Source organism: Marmota monax, unplaced genomic scaffold (assembly GCF_021218885.2).
Source record: "Marmota monax isolate L192 unplaced genomic scaffold, Marmota_monax_Labrador192_F-V1.1 WCK01_AAM20220418_F8-fsc00035, whole genome shotgun sequence".
NCBI classification, from domain to species: domain Eukaryota; kingdom Metazoa; phylum Chordata; class Mammalia; order Rodentia; family Sciuridae; genus Marmota; species Marmota monax.
Genome location: NW_026691961.1, coordinates 1816768 through 1839178, shown reverse-complemented (window position 1 = coordinate 1839178; position 22411 = coordinate 1816768). Strand labels below are relative to the sequence as shown.

The following is a 22411-nucleotide window of genomic DNA, read 5'->3' as shown; positions in this document are numbered from 1 at the left end:
ATGCAGGAGGATCACAAATTCAAAACTAGCCTCAGCAACAGTGAGGTGTTAAGCAAAGCAACTCAGTGAGACCCTGTCTCTAAATAAAATACAAAATAGGGCTGGGGACATGGCTTAGTGGCCAAGTGCCCCTAAGTTCAATCCCTGATAACCGCCCCCCCCCAAATTGATATCTATCTATTTACCTACCTACTCAAGATATCCATATCTATCTACCTATCTATATAAGCTTTATTGATATATCAAAATTAATTAACATATTATATAATTCATCCACTTAAAGTACATAATGCAATGATTTTTAGTATATTCAGTTTTATGTAACCATTACTACAATTTTAGAACATTTTAATCACCCCTAAAAGAAACCTTGTACCCATTAGTAGTCATTCCTCATTTTCTTACCATTTTCAGCAACTAATAATCTACTTTCTGTCTCTCTAGATCTGCCTGTTATAATAATTTTATTTTTTAAAAAGTTTCAATATAAAGTAAGTCACAGATTCAGAAAACTACACAAAACCAATGTATAGTTTAGTGAAGTCATTAAATCCCCTTACCTCCATCACCCAGGACAAGAAACAGAACTCTGCCAGTCCTTCATTGAAGCCCTTCCATGGGCACCATTCAGGTCATAGCTCTCTCTCTCTTTCCTCCTCCAAAAAGTTGTCACTAGCTGGGTGTGGTGGTACACACCTGTAATCCAGTGGCTTGGGAGGCTGAGACAGGAGATTTCCAAGTTCAAGATCAGCCTCAGCAACTTAGTGAGGCACTAAACAATTTAGTGAGACCATGGCTCAAAATAAAAAGCAAAAAGGGCTGGGCGCAGTGGTGGCGAGGTAGCACACACCTGTAATCCCAACAGCTCTGGAGGCTGAGACAGGAGAATTGAGAGTTCAAAGCCAGCCTTAGCAACGGTGAAGTGCTAAGCGATTCAGTGAGACCCTGTCTCTAAATAAAATAGAAAATAGGGCTGGGAATGCAGCTCAGTGATTGAGTACTCCTGAGTTCAATCCCCAGTACCTAAATAAATAAATGAAATAAAAATTTAAAAAAAAAGTAAAAAGGGCTGGAGATGTGACTCAGTGGTTAGGTGCCCCCGGGTTTAATTCCCAGTACCACCAAAAAAAAAAAAAAAAAAAATCATTATCCTGACTTTCCTGTAATTCCTATCTTATATTTCTTAATGGTTTTCAGCACTCAAATGTTTATTCTTAGGCACCAGAGTTTAATTTCTGCCAATTAAAAGTACTTTACATATCTTTAAATTGTTTTCTAATCCACAGGATTTCTCTTATCTGTTGTGGATCTACGTTGTTTGACCTGTAGAATTTTGTTGATTATATACCCCTGGTGCTGTTCACCATGTTCCTCTCTCCTCTGTGTTTCCTATAAATTTATAGCTGGATCTAGAGAGAATCAGAGCCAGGCTTCATCTCCTTTGGCCAGACTGTAGGTGCTGGTGCGTTCCTTCATCAGAAGGCACACGATGGTGCTTCTCATTTGGTAATGCTGGTAGCTACTTGTGCTCAATGGCTAGATCCATCAATTCACAGAGGACTGCAAACTGATGTTTTGAGTTATTTCTGTTTTCATTTTTAAAAATGTTTTATTTTTACAGTGCTGGGGATCAAATCTAGGGCCTTATGCATATTAGGCAAACATTCTACTACTGAGCCACATCCCCTTTTCTATAGAGACAATTTCCTCATTTACTATATGGTTATACAGTGATACATATCATATGAAAAAGGATAATGTGGTGTACACCTGTACTCCCAGTGACCCAGGAGGACTGCAAGTTCCAGGTCAGCCTTAGCAATTCAGCAAGACCCTGTCATTTGTCAGTAAATTAATAGAACTGGAGAATATCATACTAAGTGAAATAAGCCATTCCCAAAACATCAAAGTCCAAATATTTTCTCTGATAGGCAGAGGCTAATTCTCAGTAAGGTGTGTGGTGGGTGGTTAGGGAAGAAAAGAAGTACTTTGGATTAGACAAAGGGGAATGAAGAGACGGGAGGGGGAATGGGAATAGGAAAGATGGTAGAATGAATCAGACAATACTATCCTGGGTGCATACACAATCAACGTAATTCTACATCAGATATAACCAGAAGAACGAGCAGTTATACTCCATATATGTATAATATGTCAAAATACATTCTACTATCATGTATAACTACTTAGAACAAATAAAAATTATTATAAAAATAAATGATAAATGATTAAAAAAAAAGACTGAGGATGTAGCTCAGTGGTAGAGCACTGTCAGCTCAATCCCCAGTACTGGGGGGAGGGGAGTGGGGGGAGGAGTGTAAATGCTTGATTCTGTTTATTAGTTGTAAACACAATGAGTTGTTCCTTATCAACTTCTGAAGCTGACCACCTCTGATTATGATGATTGATTATGCTTTCATGGATTGAAACATATTTTGGCAAACATCAATACATTGAAATCATCATCACTGTTGAAGTTGAAATGTTCTTATCTTTGGTCAGTGAGGGCCTCTTTCTGTTGGCTACTGAGTCCTTCTGACATACCTCTAGTAGTCTCAGATAGCTTTCTCACTATCTGGTATATCAAGAAGTGACAGGCTTATATCATATGTTTCCTGACCCAAACAAACAATCAGTCATTTCTACAAAAATAAATAAATAAATAAATAAATAAATAAATAATAAAAATCCTGGTTTCTTTTAGTAGGAAATTGGATTTCAAGATGGCAATCGGGGTGGTAAGCCTGCTTGTTGTTAGTGAGTTGATCATTATTCCTAGACCTTTTCAGTGGCTATCATGGGACCTGATGAATTATTACTGCATTTCTAGTTCAAGTCTAAGACCACAGGGCATTGACTTAACTACTTGTCTATTACATCTTGATCTTTTTCCCCTTCTATGCCGAGACTCCAGGACACAAGGGATAAGAGAAATAGAAAACTGCATAATTACTCATTTGCATAATCTCACTTGGCATACATAAAGCCCTTAGAATAAGAAATATAGTACCACTGCCAGTTTTTTTCTTTTTTTGTATTAGGGATTGAACTTGGGGCACTTAACCACTGAGCTACATTCTCAGCCTGTTTTTTGTATTTTATTTAGCGACAGGGTCTCACTGAGTTGCTTAGCACCTCACTAAGTGGCTGAGGCTGGCTTCGAACTTGAGATCCTCCTGCCTCAGCATCCGGAGCCATTGGGATTCCAGGCATGTGCCACTGCGCCAGGCACCAATGCCATTTATGATAAATTTTTGTATGCTTTCTCCCGATGACCCTTCCATTTTTGATTGTTCTGTATCTATATCACTGAATCCTGTAATATCTCCCATACATATTATAATCTCTCCCATTTAGTTTTAGTTGAACAAGTAATCCTATGTTTTATGCTTAATTCCCAGTGGTTTCATTGATCTCTCTGTAATATTTTGATTGTTTGAACACCATCATCAAGGAGATTTATAAGAAAGTGCTTATGGATATAATGGTTTCTGTGTTCTTGTATGTTGGTAAGAATTTTTCTTTTGGGCTGGGGATGTGGCTCAAGTGGTAACGCGCTTGCCTGGCATGCGCAGGGTGCTGGGTTCGATCCTCAGCACCACATAAAATAAAATAAAAGATGTTGTATCCACCAAAAACTGAAAAATAAATATTAAAAAAATTCTCTCTCATCTCTCTCTCTCTCTTTAAAAAAAGAATTTTCCTTTTATCAGTTAAAGGTTCTGTTATCTAGTTACCTGTATTTGTGTGGGGATTTGGGAAGATTCAAAACCTGAGTTGCTGTTGCTGTCATTTCCTCAAAATTCTTCCTTAATTTTTCACATGTAGATGTGTAAATTTATAGTTTGCATGTGTATACACAACATACACACAAAAGATATTATCTGTCTGTACATATATACACTGACATATGTAGGTTTTGCTTTTTTAAAGGGAATAGAATAATATTTTATATATTATTGATGTGGGACCGTTGTTAGCTATGTGAACCTGAGGAAGTCACTTAACCTTTTGATGAAGGGATAAAAATAGTACTTAATGTTGACTTATGTTTGCTCAGTGTTATATGAACACAGACCCATGTTAAAGGTGCTCTCAATCCTGTACTATGTTGCCTCGATCCTCAGTTTCCCCATCTCAGCCCCAGCTAATTCTCAGCTAGACAGCTGGTTCTCTGCTGAACACAATTTCTTCAACAATCAGCACCTGGTGTGATTGTTCCATGACTGGGTGGTATAATAGAGACAAGACTGCTCTGCCAACCAGGGACGTGGCCAAACCTCCTCCCTCACAGCTGAAATGGCTCAGCTTCTTCACCAAGTGACAGGTCTACCTCGTCTTCATTCCTCATGACTCTTACACCAGAATTGTTAAGATACTCATCAGATTGTGTTCACTTCCAGGGAGTACCCAACCCAGAACAGGGTCCCTGCTTCCCTACTGCCCTCAAGCTTGCTTAGCGCCCTCTCACCAGGCACCACCACAGGTCTCCTTGCTACGCGGATACCCTCACTGTGGCCAATTAATATGCCCAATTTCATTGACTACAAATGTGTTCTTGGCCAGTGCTGGACATTGGGCTTTACTATTGTTTTTTTCCCAAAGATCATAGCTGAAAACTGTCTGCTGCTATGCGGGATGGAAACACATTCCTTTTTGAACAGCTAAATCTTAAATAGAAAAAAGTAACACACCAAGCGCCTTCCTTCTCACTGGTGAGAGCAGTGCTGAGTTTGTGGGTGCCAGGTTCCTTAGATCCAACCATAGCTAAACCCAAAGCAAAAGTGTACCTCAACTCTACTCTGGAGGTGGAAGGTGGTGGTCTGGGCACTCAGATGAGATCATCCTCTCCATTTCCCTTATTTTACAGATAAGAAAGCCTCGAGCCAGAGAAGAGAGATTTGTCCAAAGTTACAGAATCCAAGTCCAGAAATGGAATGAAATTCTTAACCAAAGATGGCCATCAAAGTACAGAAACATAGAAGTGGATGGATCAAATGGAACCTGAAGATGATTTCTGAACTGTTAGATGATGAGGAAATTTTACTAATTTATCTGCTATTACTATTATATATTTTGCTTTGGCCACTTTGTTTAGATTTGTGTCTTGGCAACCTGAAGAACTACAACAATTCCAAAAGGGGACTCTGTCATGCATTCCTCGTTGATGTCGTATCTGGCTTCCCCTCCTGGAACTTTCCATATGCTGAATTATCCCTATCATATGACACCTTCTGTGTCTCCAGCACCTAGGGATGACTTCCTGTTGTCATTTCCCATCCTATCTCACACATCCTACTTCTCACAATATGAAGTCTAGAGCTGACCCAAACCCCTCCAGCTGTGTGCCCCCTGCTCTCCCAGGGCACAGTGCCCCGTACCAATCCTCCAGGCAAGCAGCCCAGCTCTACTGTGGAGTGGGGGAAGGAATGAGCTCCTCCCTTCACATACCAGTGATATCATTCCTTCCTCCTCCAGGAGGACCCATGGCTGTCACAAGCAGCACATCCACAATATCCAGCCTGGTTGTGTCTTTCTTGTCAAACCAGTAACCGTGGTCAATCCACTGTCTCAGGAGCTCGATGGGGGGCTGGGCCCCATACACCTCTTTGGCCGGCATGTTGAGGTCATCTGTAGAAGGAAGCACAGCCGCACATTATTAAGTCTGTGGGTCCTCTTCTCTCACAGGAGGTGACAGATGACAATTCCCTCCACAGAAAAATTGATGCCCAGCTGTCCCATTCCCCCTCCAGGCAGGGCTGGGTCACTGGACATCCAGGCCAGATGGGAAGGGGTTTCCTGTGTTCTGGACTCTCCTGCCTTGTTGAAATTTCTGCCCATTGTGGTTATAGAACTGGCATCAGCAACAAGGTATTTAATTTTTCTCAACCAAAATATATTGATTGCCCACTATATTTTGTTAATTGCTGGAGATATGAAGGTAAGGAAGATAGTCAAACTCCCAGCCAACAGGTTTTTTGTTTGTTTTGTTTTGTTTTGACTTTGAGATAGGATCTTGCTATGTGGTCCCGCATGGCCTTCAAATTCTGGACTCAAACAATCCTCCTGCCTCAGCTTCCCAAGTAGCTGGGACAGGCAGTCACCACCATGTCCAGTATATATAATACATATACATATATATATTTGGTAGTGGTGCTGGGAATTGAACCCAGGGTCTTGTACATTCTAAGCACACACTTCACCACTGAGTTACAACACAGTCCCCAATAGAAGAACTTAATTTGACCAATAGGTAATAATAGTTGAACTCCAATGGGAGCAAAGATTTTTTGATGAGTGAAACCAAAATAGCAAGAGGAGACTACAGGCTTCTGTAAGGGCAGGGATGACATTTCCTCCAATAGCATGCTGCTCAATCCTGGCACACTGGAGCCACTCAGTAAGACAGAAGCTTTTTAAATGTTTCCTCAACAAACATTGGTAGAATGCCCAATTGTGACAGGTAACGTTTTAGGAATTTTACATTCATGATCTCATCTAATCTAAATAATGACTTTAAAGGAAGATAGTATTACCTCTACATTAATAGTAAGGAACTGATTAGGGTCAGAGAGCTTAAGTTATACTACGCCTAGTTAAAAAGTGATATTTGAACCCAGATATGTTTAGGTGCAAAGCTTAAACTGTTTTTGGATACATAATAAAAACAGGGAGAGAATGGTGTGGTGGCACACACCTGTAATCCCAGTGGCTTGGGAGGCTGAGGCAGGAGGATTGTGAGTTCAAAGCCAGCCTCAGCAAAAAAGCGAGGCACCAAGCAACTCAGTGAGACCCTGTCTAAGAAAAAGTACAAAAAAGGGCTGGGGATGTGGCTCAGTGGTTGAGTGTCCCCAAGTTCAATCCCCAGTACCCCTCAAAAGAAATAGGGAGGGAGAAACTGGGCACCACAGCACACACCTATAATCCCAGGACCGGGGAGGTTGAGGTAGGAGGATTGCAAGCTTGAGGCCATCCTTGGCAACTTAGAAAGGCTCTAAGAAACTCAGTGAGATCCTGTCTCAAAATAAAAAAGTAAAATAAAATAAAAAAGGCTTAGGATAAAGCTCCCCAGCATTAAATCTCTAGTAACCCCCCCAAAATTAGGGAGGGAGACTGAGATACATGAAAGAAAAGAAAGGAAAAATAAGAAAGGGGCTAGGGATGTAGCTCAGTGGAAAAGCACTTGCCTAGCATGCACGAGGCCCTGGGTTCCATTCCCAGAACCCAAAAACAAGAAAAAGAAGAAGGAAAAGAAAAAAGGATCTCTCTCCTTTAAGGAATTGATGTTAGTTGACAAGAATATAAATACATGCAATGTGAGTTTACAGAGGATAACCCAGAAGAGTATGGTATTCTAGAACCCTATGAATCAGCAGTCAGACAAAAAATGTGTTAGGCACCAAGAAACCTCGGTTTGTACCATGGCACTAGAATTTTTTAGACGTTTGATCCTGAACAGGAAATTTAACCCCTTGGAGCCTCAATTAACTCAAGTAAAATTATGATGATGATTAATAACTTCACAGGGTTATAAGGCTCAAATAAAATAAATGAAAGAGTTTTGTAAAGAGGTAAAGCCCTGAGAAAATTCAGTGTTCTTATTTCACAAATATTTACTTGACATTTACCGGTAACATAAGTTATCTGATACAAAATGGAACAAGGGTTTTGTCTCAAAGTGTATATTGCTTCTAGAGATGTCAGAGGGCAAACACCACAGTTCCTTCTAGAACTACTTACTCATGGAGGGGAGGAAAGTGGGAAGGAAGGAAGGAGAGAGGAAGGGAATGGAGGGAATACTAAATTATACAAACTAGAAATTTTTATCTTCTAGAAAAAGTCAAAAGACCGTACAGCGGCCCCTCAAGGGGACGCTCTGGTTTGCTGCCACCTGGGGAGGAAGAACCCGGACTTGTCCTTACCCACAAACACCACTGCTTTCTTCCCCATGGGAGGCCCGAAAAGGCCCTTCCGCCGTCGATCCAGCTTGGACATGATGATGTCCTGGGTTTGATTGGCTGAAGTTCTGGCAGAGAAATTGATAAAGTTGGGCAGGTAGGTATTTTTGGGAAGGTGAAGGAGGAAGTTGTTTGTGATGGCTGATTTGCCAGTGCCGGTAGGACCCACAAACAGCGTCGGAATTTCATGGTGCAAGTAGGTTTTCAAGAAGAAGGACTGCCGGGCCGTCTCCATTGTGGGGATGATGAGTTCTGAGACCTGTACCACAAAGACAGGGAGAATCTTGGCCCCAGGTCCAGGGGGCTGAGACTTGGCATGCTAGGACCTGGGTTTGAATTTTAGCTCTGTCCTTAGTATCTTTATGACCCTGAGTGAGTATTTAACCTCTTCAATATCCTCCATCCCTTCATCTTTGAAAGAGGGATAATACACAGGGTTGGTTTGAGATTTAAATGAGACCATGCATGTAAAGATGAGAATTATTGTCCTTGTTTTATAGACAAGGAAACTGAGGCCCAAGAACCCTTTGTAATTTGCCCAAGTAACACAGTAAGTAGAAATGCAGGGATTCAGATCCCAGCTTGAGTAGATTTCAAAGACTGCAAAGTCCCAAGTGGAATCTAAGGGCTCCATCTTGGGCTCCTGGAATCCCTATTTCTTTGGGAAGAACATCTTACCCTCAGCTTAGCTTCTCTGAGCCTGAACCTTGTCATTGGTCATTTGACCAATCTAGTCCCTCCATGGGGGCAGAAGAGGAGGCAGGGAGATGCATATTATACATGGAAGTCTGTTTGTATGTCTGGGCTGAGAGGGATTCATGGCTTGGGCTGCTTTGCATATAACTCTGGGGAGTACCTGTCACACTGTGGTTTGTGTCAAAGCCAAACTAGTTTAGACTTATGCCACCCAAGTCTATGCAATTTGGAAGCCTTTGTAGACAAAATCTTTGCTTCTTTTGAGAAGCAATTTGGCCAAAAAAAAAAAAAAAAAGAGAAGATGGGGCAAGGTGGTTAAAGTGGACAAGAGAAATCACAGGGGTTAAACTCTGGATATCTTGTCTGCATTACCGGCGGAAGTCCTCCCAGTAACCCTCTGAGGCAGGGGTTATAATAATGTAGATGAAAAAACTGAGGTCCAAGAAAGCTGGCTAACTGGGTGAAAGCTACTTAGCTAGAAAGTAAAGCTCAATGCCTATTTTTCAATCAAGACTGGAAATTTAAAACAAGTTGGGTTTCATAATATTTTATTTTCAGGGACTACATCAATAGTTTGCAAGGGAAAATTCCCAGAAGAATTGAAATTATTTTCTACACTGGACTCTTGTCTGTATGAATTCAGCTAGATTTCAAATCCCTAGAGTTCAGGTACCCAAGCTCTGTCCTGAAGCCGGCACTCACTCGCCCACTTAAGGCATCCTGAACACATTGAGCATGGTTGGTCCCACTTGGCTTCTACCTGGGTTGTCCATGTTCCCAGTTTCCCATCCACTGCCCACCACTGCACCCAGGGTCTGAAAGATCTGCACTCACCCCAGAAAGATAAATTATATCCACTAGATGCCACCAACAGGCATGAAAGTGTACATCTGTACAAAGTTTCAAAAGGCATGAAATGAACAGGGTTATAGGTGAATTACCTACTACCTAGAAAAAAAAATCTATTAATGAGAAACTACTTTTCTGCTGATCAAGAAAATCGAAAATCTCTTTCTGAAGGTTTTAAAGATATTTTGTGGGGGCTCAGGTGACTCAGAGGTGAACCACATGGGATTATTGGTAACGACAATAATGAGAATAGCAACAAATATTCATCTAACCCCTAGTATGTGCCACATGCTCATGTATTTTGCCTTCAAATTTTGCAATCATTTAAATGTTTCTTTTTATTCCATTTTATGGTTGAATAAAGGGAGGCAGAGAGTGAAGGCTGAGTAAGGAACATAGGTCTCTCTGATTCTAAAGTCTGTGCTTTCTTGAAGCTTGATGCAACTCATGTTGGAATCTTTTATTGAAAGAAGCTTTAAAAAATGCCCACAAAGAACTGCTAATTCCTCTAGCCAGGAGGATATCTGGGTAATTCAGGGAAGCCACAATTCTATAACCAATGCTTTTCTTTTACCTTTGCACCATCGGGGATAATTTCCTCCTGTTTGGTGATGTACTCTGTCCAGGCTTCCCAATGTCCACTACCTTGTTTGAAGAAATAAAAATCATAGATGCTTCCTGGATCCAAAGAAAGAGAACAGGATATTAGTTTACCAAGGATTCCCATTTCCCATTTCGATGTACCTCAGCTATAACAATCAAAATGTGTAACAACCAGTGTTGGCATAACTGTGGTCAGACTTACACATTGCTGTCACCTGTACAAACTAAAGCAACACTTTTTAAAGAATGGTGATTTTATTTAAAAATAAGTGTTGACCATGCAAGTTACTAAATTATTTTTAATAATATCCATAGCAAGGACTAAAAACGAAAATTAAAAAGGCAATAAATCATTCCAAATTCCATATCCAGAAATAACTCTTGATGGCAATCCTTTGGCTCTCTTCTTAGGCACACTAACATGTTGAAGAGGGAAGGACAGAAAGATGAGAGGGAAGTATTTTATAAGCATGGAAACATGACAAAATTTTAAATAAAGATGAGAAATTTAATTTCACTTAAATCTAGCAGAGGAAAATATTGGAATAAAACAGATGCCTCCACTGAACTTTAGACACATCATTATTCACTATCAGGATATCGGTTCCTAAAAGGTGTTTCTTAATTAAAAAAATAATTTTCAAGCCTTTGCAGAGTTAAAGTCATTATGCTTTTAAAAAATAATCTACTCTGATTTTGTTACTTTGTGTTTTACCTTTTTATTGTGAAAAAATTGAAATGCACGAAAATAAAGAGAATGGTGTAATACACCATTCAAGTGTCATCCTCCTGTTTCAATTATTAATGTTTTGCAATTCTTGCTTCATCCATTTCCACTTTACCAAGGGCCACCATATTCATCTGCCTTCCTCATCGCCTTTTCTCTTCCCTTCTTCCCTTCTTTCTTGGTGTGAACTTTTTAAAAGCAAATCCTGACATCATATTCAATTTTTAGGCCAGTTTCATCCATTTCTTTATGAAATGAGAGGTAGTCAACATTCCCTCTTCCTTCACCCTCTCCTTCCCTGGCTCTTATTACTCATGCACAATTTCTTCTTTGTCAGGGTTTACAACATTCATGTTTTGATTGCAACCTTAATTCTGCCATTCCTTAGTTTTAGATCTATACAGTCTTTAAATAATTCAGTGCTCAGAATCACGTCTTTTAACAGGAACATTTCAGAGTTCTTTGTTTTGACTAATTCTTTAGTTGGCTGATTTGATGTTTTTTTTTTCAATAAGAGGCTTATGGCTGCTCACTTCTCTCAGTCTTTACACGTTTGAGAATTCTGTCTGCTGCTGTTATATTTTAACAGAGATTTGGCTGAGAGTAATATTCATGTCACATTTTCTTTCTGAATTTTACATAATTCATTCTGTTTTGTTGCATTTTAAGTTATGAGCAGAAGTTGAGGCCTGTCAAATATTTTTCTTTTGACTCTTTTTTAAAATCTAGTTGCCTGATGAAATCTATTTTAACCTGAAAAATCTTATAATTTAATTAAGTTGTCTTTTTGGCCAATTATTCTGTATCAGTTTTTCTTAGAATGCAGCAAACCCCTATAATTTATAGAAGTAGTTCTTCATTTTAGGAAAAGTTTTTGCATTTATCTCTTTGTATATAGTGTCTGTTGTAATTATTGTGTTTGCAACTTTAGGAATTAACATTTTTTTCATTTCCATATTGACCATAGTCTGTTTCACTATTTTTATCATTTTCTTCTATAGCATGTATAATTATATCAAACTTTTCCCCTAAGGCATTTATTAGAAGCCTAACTTTGTACATTTTGTTTCTCGCTGGATATAGTTTACTTAACAGTATTATTTGATTCTCACGTTCTTTGATTCTTCAGTTCCTCTTTTATCATTCCTTACAAAATTTTCTGTGCTTTATTGAAACATAATTCACATACCATGTAATTGAACTCTTTCAAATATAGAATTCAATGGTTTACTAAAAGTTTCTGTATGTGGGGTATGATAAATATCCAAAGAGTTGTGAGATAATGACCATAATACATGTTAGAATTCTTCACCGCATCAAAAAGAAACCTCATAATTCTCAGCCATCAATGGAGTTTTGAGATGAAAGTTGAGTTTCTGCTTCTACTGGCAGGTGGATCTGCATAAACTATAAGTCTGGGTAGCTGACAAATGTGGGGCACGCCCTCTAGTGTCGCAGCAGACCCCAGGGGCTCACCATCAATTTCTTCTTCCTTGATTCTTGTCTTGTGAATTTGAAGAATGAAATCCACAGACCAGGATGAGCAAGTGTTTGAGAGAAGAAATTATTGAGGAAAAGAAACAGAATTCTGGCAGGAGAAAGAGGGATATGATAGCACCCTTTTGCATCCCAAATGTGCTAGGCTAGAGGTTTATATAGCACTTGGATTACTGCTATTGGTCCAAACTTCCACTAATTAGGGTTTGAAAAAACTACCAATCCTATTGGTCCAAACTTATGCTAATTAGGGTTTGGAAATGTACTACCCATTATCGGTCAATTCGTGAGTCCCAACTCTCATTCAAATCTGCCCCACTTCCATGTTCTTGTGGCAAGTCAGGAAGCAGGAGTTGAGGTCGTGGGATGAGAGTTGAGCCTCAGCCCCGCCAGGCAATGTCGGGCTCCAGGCAGCTGGCCCACCTGTTCTTGCCTTGGGCCAGTAGGCTGGCCGAGAGGCTTTGCCTCTGGGAAGCCATGTCACTATCCTTTGCTGCCCTGCACTAGACAACCACTTCATCTACTTTCGGTCCTTATAGATTTACCTGTTCTGCACATTTAATATAAATAGATCACACAGCATGTGCTCTTTTTGTGACTGGATTCTTTCACTTATCATAATGTTTTTAAGGTTCATCCAAGTTGTAGCATATATACAACACTTCACTACTTGAAATTGCCAAGCAGTACTCTATTATATGGATATATCTTATTTAACCATTTATCAGTTGGTGGACATTTGGATTCTGTTTAATTTTGAAAAAATGCCAAGTGCTCTTTTCCAAGATTGCTGCACCACTTTAAATCCCCATTATAGTATGAGAGGTTTCCAGTTTTCCTATGTCCTCACCAACACTTGTTTTCCATCTTTTTATTATACCCATCCTAGCTGCTGTGAAGTAGTATCTCATTTTAGTTTTAATTTGAACTTTCCTGATAGCTAATAATGTTGAACATCTTGCCATGTGTTTATTGGCCCCTTGTATGTCTTCCTTGGAGAATTGTCAATTCAGGTACTTTGCCCATTTTCAAGTTGGGTTATTTGTCTTTTGAAGTTGAAGTACTTCTTTATATAGTTTACATATGAATCCCTCATAAGATACAGAATTTGATATAAAAATCACCCAATTCTTGATTATCTTTTTATTTGAAATTGTCCTTTGAAATACAAAAGTTCCTAATTTTGATGGTGTCTGGTTTGTCTATTTTTTTCTTTTTTGATGTTGATTTTAGTGTCCTAAGAAATCACTGCCTAATTCAAAGTTGCAAAAATTTGCATCTGTTTACTTCTAAGAATTGCATAGCTTTAACCCTTAGATATATGCCTTTGGTATATTTTGAGTACATTTTTGGTTTTGGTGTGAAGTAGAGGTCCAAATTCATTCCTTTACATGTGTAATTCAGTTGTTCTAGCATCCTTTGTTGAAAAGATTATTCTTTTCCCATTTAATTACCTAGGTAGCATTGTCAAAATTTAAGTCAAATAAATATGAAGGTTTTTTAACTTTCAATTCTATCCAGTTAATCTGCATACCTATTTTTTTTATCAGTATCCCATACTAGTCAACAGGAAATATTTTCTGTTTCTTGGGTTATATTTTCTTTTATTCTTAAATTATGTTTTAATTATAACTATATATAAAAGTGGGTTCATTCTGACATATTCACATGTGCACATAATATGCTCCATTTCTTTCCCTAGTACCTCCCCTTTCCCTTTCCTTCTCTTTCCCCCTACTCCCTTCCTCAATTCTATTGGTCTTTGGGTTATTTTTTTCTATTAGACATTCTCTCTGTCTCTTTCATTTGCACAAATGCCATACCTTTCTTACTTGGATATAATCAGGTAAATTCTTCCTATGTTTACCCAACAATATCTGGGACAAGATTATCTTAGCTATTTCTTCGCCACAGTTCAAGCACCAGCATGTGGCTTTCTTTTCCCTAGCCTCAGGCTGCAAGGATTGAGTAAAAAGAGTTGCTATTCCTGGGACATTTGGGCTCTTCATTCTTTCTCTGAAATTTAGTCAACTTCCCTAAACCGTGAACCCATCTCACCCCATCCTAGCTAGCAACATGTGCTCCACTCCTGTGGGATTGAACTCTCATCCCCATCCAGCCCACGATTCTGCAAGATGCAAATCGTAGTAGTTTTTCTGGCCCCACTGAGGTGCTACAGCATCATGCAGGGGCTTCTGTGATTGAGGGTTCTCTCAGATCTCTTGTAGCTGCCCATCACCGTCACAGCACAGTTCTCTGTCCTCCATGTTGGTGATTGCCAGTGAGAACAATCCACCTGTTTTCCTTTCTACAATACCATTAGCAGTTCATTGAGGTGGCAGGTTCTGAACTGAGAGATGCATCATACACCAGTTTTTTTTTCTCTCTGTCCATAATTTATTTGCTTATTTCTGGGGAATTTTTAGGATCGATTTGTTGTCAATTCAATTAGGTATAAAAGAAGGGAGCTTCTGTTATTCTACGTCACTCTGCAGCTTTACCTAGAAGTCAATCTGGTACACTTTTAGAAAGCAATCTGGCACTACGCTTACAGAGCTAAAAATGTCCTCTACTCTAAGACAGAAATCCCGTTTCCGGAGATTTATCACAAGGAAACAATTCACAATGAAAATAATCTGTATACATGAGTATTCAACACCATCTGTGATGGCAAAGAAATAACTTACATGTTCTACATTGGGAGATCAGTAAAAATTTGTCTTATGAGATGGATGGAATGTTTTTCAGTCATTAAAATGAACATTACAAAAACTAACATTAACATAGAAAATGTTTTTAAGAAGCAATGTCAGATAAACATGGGTATATGCCATTATGGCAATGATATAAGAAGATGAAAGCAGGTTAATAAACAACAAAGTATTTTTGAGAACCGAAATAGGGTAGTAGGAACAAAATATACTTTTCAATTATTTTTCTTTGATAAAATAATTTTTACAAGAAAAAAAGGGACTCTAAAAGCATGAATCAATGAAGCACTTTCCCCCTTCCTTGATGATATTGAGCTGGAGCTAATTTGTGGCTTGATTCAGTAACATTTAGGACAAAGAAAATATTTAAATTAACTATGGCAAGTGGATTTACCAGCCATGTGACCTTGGCCAAGTTTACCATTTGCACATCTGTAAAATGGGACTGATTATATGTAGAATTTAGAAAATCACTATGGAGAGTGAATAAAATATATGTGTCAAGCATTTATCATAGCTCCAGGCACACAGAGAGGCAACTGGTAACATTTAGCTCTAGGTCTCTTTAGTTCTCATCAGAATAATGGTTCTTGTTTTCTCTGCATTGTGTTTGTAACTCTGGACTAGTTCAAGTACAAGGGTGGGAAGGGGAGAAGAAGGAAGAGTAGAAATCCTAAAAGATAAATGATTTCTATTATCTCCTTCACCCCAGCTCTTTTATCCTCGCCTCTACTTGGAGAATGAGGCAAACTTTTCGATTGAGACATAAAAGACTTTTCAGAGGTCAATTGGTGAATAAAGAGAAAAATAAATCTCTGGTTGACCAACAAGGATCCATGACAGATGATACAATCCAACCTTGAGAGAGTCCCCCAAGCTGCTGGCTTTCCTTGGTGCATACTCCCCACTGCAGTTTTTCCATCATTTACCTGAGAGATCCATTTACCCCACAAGACTCCTGCATCATGAAAAGCTCAGAAAACAACATCCCATGAAATTAGGGAAGTCTTTCCTGATTCTCACATTTAAAATTTAACCATAGGCCCTTGTGGAAAAGCTAAAAAAAAAAATAAGAGAGAGAGAGAGAGAGAGAGAGAGAGAGAGAGAGAGAGAGAGAGAGAGAGAGAGATTTTAAGAGTTTAACAATGGGGCTGGGGTTATAGCTCAGTGGTAAAGCACTTGCCTAGCACATGTGAGGCACTGGGTTTGATTTTCAGCATCACATATAAATAAATAAAATAAAAATAAAGGTCCAATGACAACTAAGAAAATATTTTTAAAAAGTTTAACAATGATTTAGGAAAGTGCAATCAAAGCCACACACAGGAGGTCATATATTAATTAATTCCATGTAGATGAAATATCTAGAAAAGACAAATCTATACAGAGGCTGGGACTAACAAAGGATCTGCAGTTAATTTAAAGTAGTCATGAAGGGTTTTACTGGGGCTTTCCAAACATTCTAAACCTGGATTATAGAGCAATGGGTACACAGCTGGGTAAATTTACTAAAAATCATTGATTTGTAGACTTAAGTGGGTGGGTTTTATGGTATGTAAAATATAGCTCAATAAAGCTGTTACGTAAAGAGACTGCATTCTCAGCCCTGTAAAGCAGATCTTTCGAGTCAAGTGGGTTCTGGTTAGGAGCTTCCCAATTTCTCACTAAAATACTTGCAATAGGAGAAAAAAGAAGAACGATGTTATTATAAACAAAAACTGAAAAGAATCTGGGCAGAATCTCCTCTAAGTAGAAAGCAGAAGAGCTGGGTTGAGAAAATGCTATGGTTTGGATGAATGTCCCCCTGAGAACCGTGTGCTGAAGGCTTGGTCCTTAGTTCTTGGCCTTATTGGTTGGTGATGGAACCATCAGGAGGCAGTGCCTTCTGGGAGGAAGTTAGGCAATGCTCTTGAAGGGCCCCAGTGCTCCTTTTACTTACTCTTTGCTTCCTACTGCCATGAATGAGCAGCTTTGCTCTATCATGACCTCCCTGCCCTGATGGTGTACTTTAGCACAGGCCCCAAAGCAATGGAGCCCACTGACTATGGATTGAAAATTCTAAAATCTTGAGCCAAAATAAAACTTTTATTTTAAAAAAAAACTTTATTATTTCAGGTATTTGTTAAGTAATGGAAAGCTAACACAGAAATCAGTCAAGGAATTGTATGAAGAAAGACCCAAGAGGGGCTGGCGTTGTCGCTCAGTGGTAGAGCACTTGCCTGCCAAGTGTGAGACACTGGGTTCAATCCTAGCACCACACAAAAATGAATAAAGGCATTGAGTCCACACATAATTAAAAAATATTAAAAACAAAGAGAAAAAGTCACAAGAGTCCACTGGGTCTTTCCCCCATGGCTGCCCCAAATGCAGAGGAACAGGTAACATATACACAGAAAATTAGGCAGCTGTTCATCTGCATGCCAGCTACATCTTTGTAGACAGAGAGCACAGACTGATCTTGAAGGATGGAGAAAACAAAAGAAAACAAACAAACGAAAAATGTAACCAGTGAAAAACTATTGCATTACAAAGGAACATAATATGGAAATTAGCCTGGAGAGTTATCTGTTTAAACTTGCTTAATGTGGAACTGGAAACTAGTTTTGGGAAACTGTTTGATATTTTCAATAAGGTGCAAAAAAATAAAATAAACACCCCCAAAACATCATTTATTATGAAATAGGAGGAAAAAAAGCCATCAGGAAAAAATAGGTTGAAATGAAATGGCAAGATGAGAAAAAATGAGATGGATGATCTAAGAGTGATGATGATAACAATGATAAATAGAAATTGATAATATTAACTTAATGCCTTCAACATAAAGCGCTATCCATTTTCCTTCATGTCTATCCTAAGTATTTTTGTAATTAATCTTTCCAAGAACACCATGAATATGGTCTATTATTATTATCCACATTTTATAATTGTGGGAACTGAGAGGAATTAAGGGAATTTGTTCAAGTTCACCCACCTGGTTCAGTGTTGAAGCCAGGACTCCAGCTCTGACACTTTCATTCCCTAGCCTGTGCTTTTAATTTGTACACTAAAAAAGGATAGCAAGAAAACAAAAGATATAAAAGCAGAATTAAAAATTAATAGAGACAGTGGAGAAATGAAATTGTGGTGACTTATGCCAAAATGTAAAGCCCAACTAGAAAGAGCAAATGCACACACACACACACACACACACACAACACATACACACGTACGAGAGAGAGAGAGAGAGAGAGAGAGAGAGAGAGAGAGAGAGAGAGATGGGGGGGGAGAGAATATAGAGATGAAAGCCAAAGAATAAAAATTTTCCTTGCTGCCTAAAAGGATGGATCAAATCCTAAGTGGAGTAAATGAAAGGAAAACTAACATCTAAACATAGTCTGTCAAAATAAAAACAAAACCTACAAAAGAACATTAAATAAGGAACATACTGGAAAACAAATTCCTGCTACGTAAAAAAAAATTCAGCACCACTAAAAAGAAGAAATTTTGATTAGATTCTATCACATTTCAAATGTAAACAGAAAGACAAAGTACATGAGGCAAAACGGATAGTGCTTCAAGAAGAAACAAACAAACTCAATATTATAGTTGGACATTTTGACGCCCCTCTATCAGTAATTGACAGTAAGAGAATGAGTGAGACTATAGTTAAATTGAACGATTGGATCTACATTACAGATTATTCCATCTGACAATAGCAGACTATTCATTCTTCTCATGGAGCATTCATTTCTCTTCACATGGAGCATTCACCAAGACAGCCCACATTTTTAGCTATAAAACACTTCAACACATTTGAAAGAACAGAGATCATACAATGTATGCTATCAAACCAATGGAATTATACTAAGAGAAATAAGAGAAAGATGCCTGGAAAATCCCCAGATACTTTGGGATTCAATGACACACTTCAAAATGACATACAAATCCAGGAAGTCTCAAGAGAAATTTGAAAATATTGTGAACTAAACAGAAATAAAAATACGACGTTTCAAGATCTGTGAGATACAGTGAACATAATGTTTGGAGGGAAATTTATAGTGTTAATTACATTTATTAGAAAGGGATAAACATCTAAAATCAATAACCCAAGCATTCATCTTAGTAAACTAGAAAGAGAAGAGGGACATTCCTCAATTTGATAAAGAATATCCACAAACTGAACAGATAGCACCACAGATAAGAGTCAAAAAATGAGCAGCTTTCCTTTAAGATTGGGCACAAAATAATGATGTCTTCACTTATCATACCTATTCAAAAGCATACTAAAAATCATAGCTAATGGAGTAAGAGAAGAAAAGGAAATAAAATAACACGAAGGAAGAAACAATACTGTATTTGTAGATGACATAAGTATGCAGGAAATCCTAAAGAATCAATAAAAAATTCCTGGAACTTATTAGTGATTATAGCAAAGTCTGCAGGATATAAGATTAAAATACAAAACTCAATTGCTTTCTTATATATCAGCAATGAACAAGTGGTATATTATCTAATAGAATATTATTAGGTCTTTAAAGGACACATACTACAACACGGATGAACACTGAGGACATTATGCTAAATGAAATGAGCCAGTTACTAAAGGACATAGACCATATAATTCTGCTGAGATGAGGTACCCAATGTAATCTAACATTTGGTGACAGAAAGTAGAGCCATTGTTGCCAGGAAAGGGAGGAAGAGGCAATGGGAAATCATTGTTTAATGGTGATGAATTTCAGTTTGGGAAAATGAAAAAGTTCTGGATTTGGATGGTGGTTAAGGTTGCATAACAATGGGAATGTTCTTACTGCCACTGAATTTCAAATTATTAAAATGGTAAACTCTTATGTCATTTGTATTTTACTAAGATAAAAATAAACCATCCAAAACCAAGAGTGAATGAATATACTATCACCCAACTAATGGAAATGTATGGGGCCTCCATGCAATTAGGCTAACAGGCAATCATGCATTACGTGAAATGTGCCAGGTGTGCAGGTGAGAGTGTGGGGTACAGGGCAGGGAACCTATTTGCTCATTCATTGTTTTATTGTTATGAAAAATATCAAAAATACATAAACACTGAAAACATTGTACAGTGAGCACTGGATAACTACCTCTTAGAGTTTACCATTTGCTTTTCTTGTTTTATCACATTCCTCTTTGTCCCTTTATCTACTCATTAATCCATCTTATCTTTTTTGAAACATTTCAAAATAAATTAAAGCCCACCTCTATACTTCCCCATAAAGACTTCAGCATGTATATCATTAACTATGATTCAAAGATTCAGGATTTGTTTATGTTTTAAACAAATATAATAAAATTTAAACTAACATATAATAAAATGCCTATCTTAAACTAACATATAATAAAATGCCTACCTCTTAAGCCTACATTCTCTAAGCTTTTGAAAATACTATGTAAACCAGTTCTCTTAATATACACATTACTGTCAGTCCTGGGAGTTTCCTCATAGCTCTTTATATGCTCTTTTTTACAGCCATAAAAAGTAAAGCTTTTTGGAAAGTATTTATAGTATGATCCTCCTTATGTTGTAGAAATACAGAAAAAATCTGAACACATATACACACACAGTGACATTTCTGGATGATGGAATTCCTATTGATCTTAATTTTTTTCTATTTCTTCTCTGTATTTTCTAAACTCTGAATAATGTATTACTTGGATGGTTGGAAAAAGCAATAAAATCTACTTAAAAGAAACATCTTTCTTTTGGTAAATGATGTAACACACATAGAATACTTGTAGCCCTTAAAATTATCATTTTTGAAGATTATATAGCAAAATTGGAAATATCTGAATATACTAGATTATAATGACAAAAATTAAGAGAAATAATACCATAATTACCATGACATGAAGTATGTAAACACAAGAGGAGAGGAATAGACAAGTGTAAGAAAACAAAAGTGTAGAAACTTCTCATTCTATTAAGAAATTATGGGTAATCCCTCCCCCCAAAAAACCAACACAAGCTGTCACATTACTTTTTCTAAATTAAAGAAGCAGTTTAATATCCTAGAAGATGATGATATCAGGACCACCCGCCTCTTACATATCTAGACCAGCCCTGGAGAAGTGAACCCACTCACAAGACTATAGAACCTTCCTTAGCTTTTATAAGGGGTCTCACATGATTCATGCAGTTTGGTTGGTTTTGGGACACATACTTAAAACTATTATAACAGGAATAACAAACAAGTACTGAGTTACCTCTATCTGGAAAGACGTTGTTTTTGGTGAGTTTGACACTTTTGGGCCTTGGGTGTTTATCATCCATGCCCATGATCAGGTTGCGGAAATACTGATCAAATTTCTTTCTGCTGTCCGCATTGATGGTTCCGGCCACTGTCCACACCAAAGAAAAGAGGAATAGTCCTTGTAGCCAGAGGAAGACCTGTTGATTTGATAGGCTTTCAAATAATTCGGAGTCCTCCTTATCAATTTCTCTGATTTCATCTAAAAGGAAAGAATAAGAAAAAGAAAAAGGAAGCTCAAGACTGGCAGCAGAGTACCATGGATATGAAAGATGTAAATAACAGGTTTGGGCTAGAAAAGGACCTGGGGAGGTGACTCATATTGGCTGAGTGCCCATCACATTCCATATCCTTAACCATACACAGTTTTTATCATGGTAAAATATACAGAACATAAAATCTTTACCATTTGCAAGTGTACAGTTTGGTGGCCTTAAGTAATTCATATTGAACAACCATCGAGCCACTGATATGCAGAACTCATCTTGAAGAACGGAGGCTCTGAACCCATTAAACAGTAACTTGCCCTCCCATCTCCCTTCCACCCCTTACATGACCAGCAGTCTACTTTCTGTCTCTGTAAGTTTGACAACTCTAGGTACATCAGAGGAGTGGAATCATACAGTCATTTTGTTACTGGTTTATTTCACTTAGCATAATGTTTTCAAGGGTTCATCCATGTTGTACAACGTGTCAGAATTTTCTTCCTTTTGAGGAAGAATTCTAGGTCATATGATTATCCCATAGTTTGTTTATCCATTCATCTGCTGATGGACATTTGAGTTGCTCCTACCTTTTGGAAATCGTGAATAATGCTGCTATAAGCATGGGTATACAAATATCTATTTGAGCACCTGCTTTCGATTATTTTGGGAATATACCCATAAGTGAAAAATATGGATCATATGATAATTCTATGTTTACTTTTTTTGAGAAACCACCAAATGATTTTCAATGGCAGGATACTATGTTAAATTCCCATCAACAGTACATGAGCGTTCCAATTTCTCCACACCCATGCCAATAGTTGCTATTTTCTGTGTCTTTTATTGTAGCCATCCTAATGGGTATGATTTTTGTATTTCTCTAATTATTATTGAAGTTGAC

At 38.0% G+C, this 22411-nt stretch overlaps 1 protein-coding gene across 5 annotated transcripts in view; it reads right to left on the bottom strand.

Annotated features, from left to right (window-relative positions):
- Dnah3 (dynein axonemal heavy chain 3) overlaps positions 1-22411 on the bottom strand; it is a 159572-nt gene that overhangs the window by 42165 nt on the left and 94996 nt on the right. For all 5 annotated transcript variants that reach the window (XR_009225397.1, XM_058574147.1, XM_058574137.1 and 2 more), the window contains 4 exons: positions 21261-21506; positions 10078-10181; positions 7923-8217; positions 5452-5631 (listed from right to left, as the gene is read on the bottom strand). Coding sequence is in view for 4 of the 5 variants with exons in the window: in XM_058574147.1 (XP_058430130.1) it covers positions 5452-5631; positions 7923-8217; positions 10078-10181; positions 21261-21506 (825 nt within the window). In the remaining variant the exon portion in view is untranslated. The remainder of the gene's footprint in view (positions 1-5451; positions 5632-7922; positions 8218-10077; positions 10182-21260; positions 21507-22411) is intronic.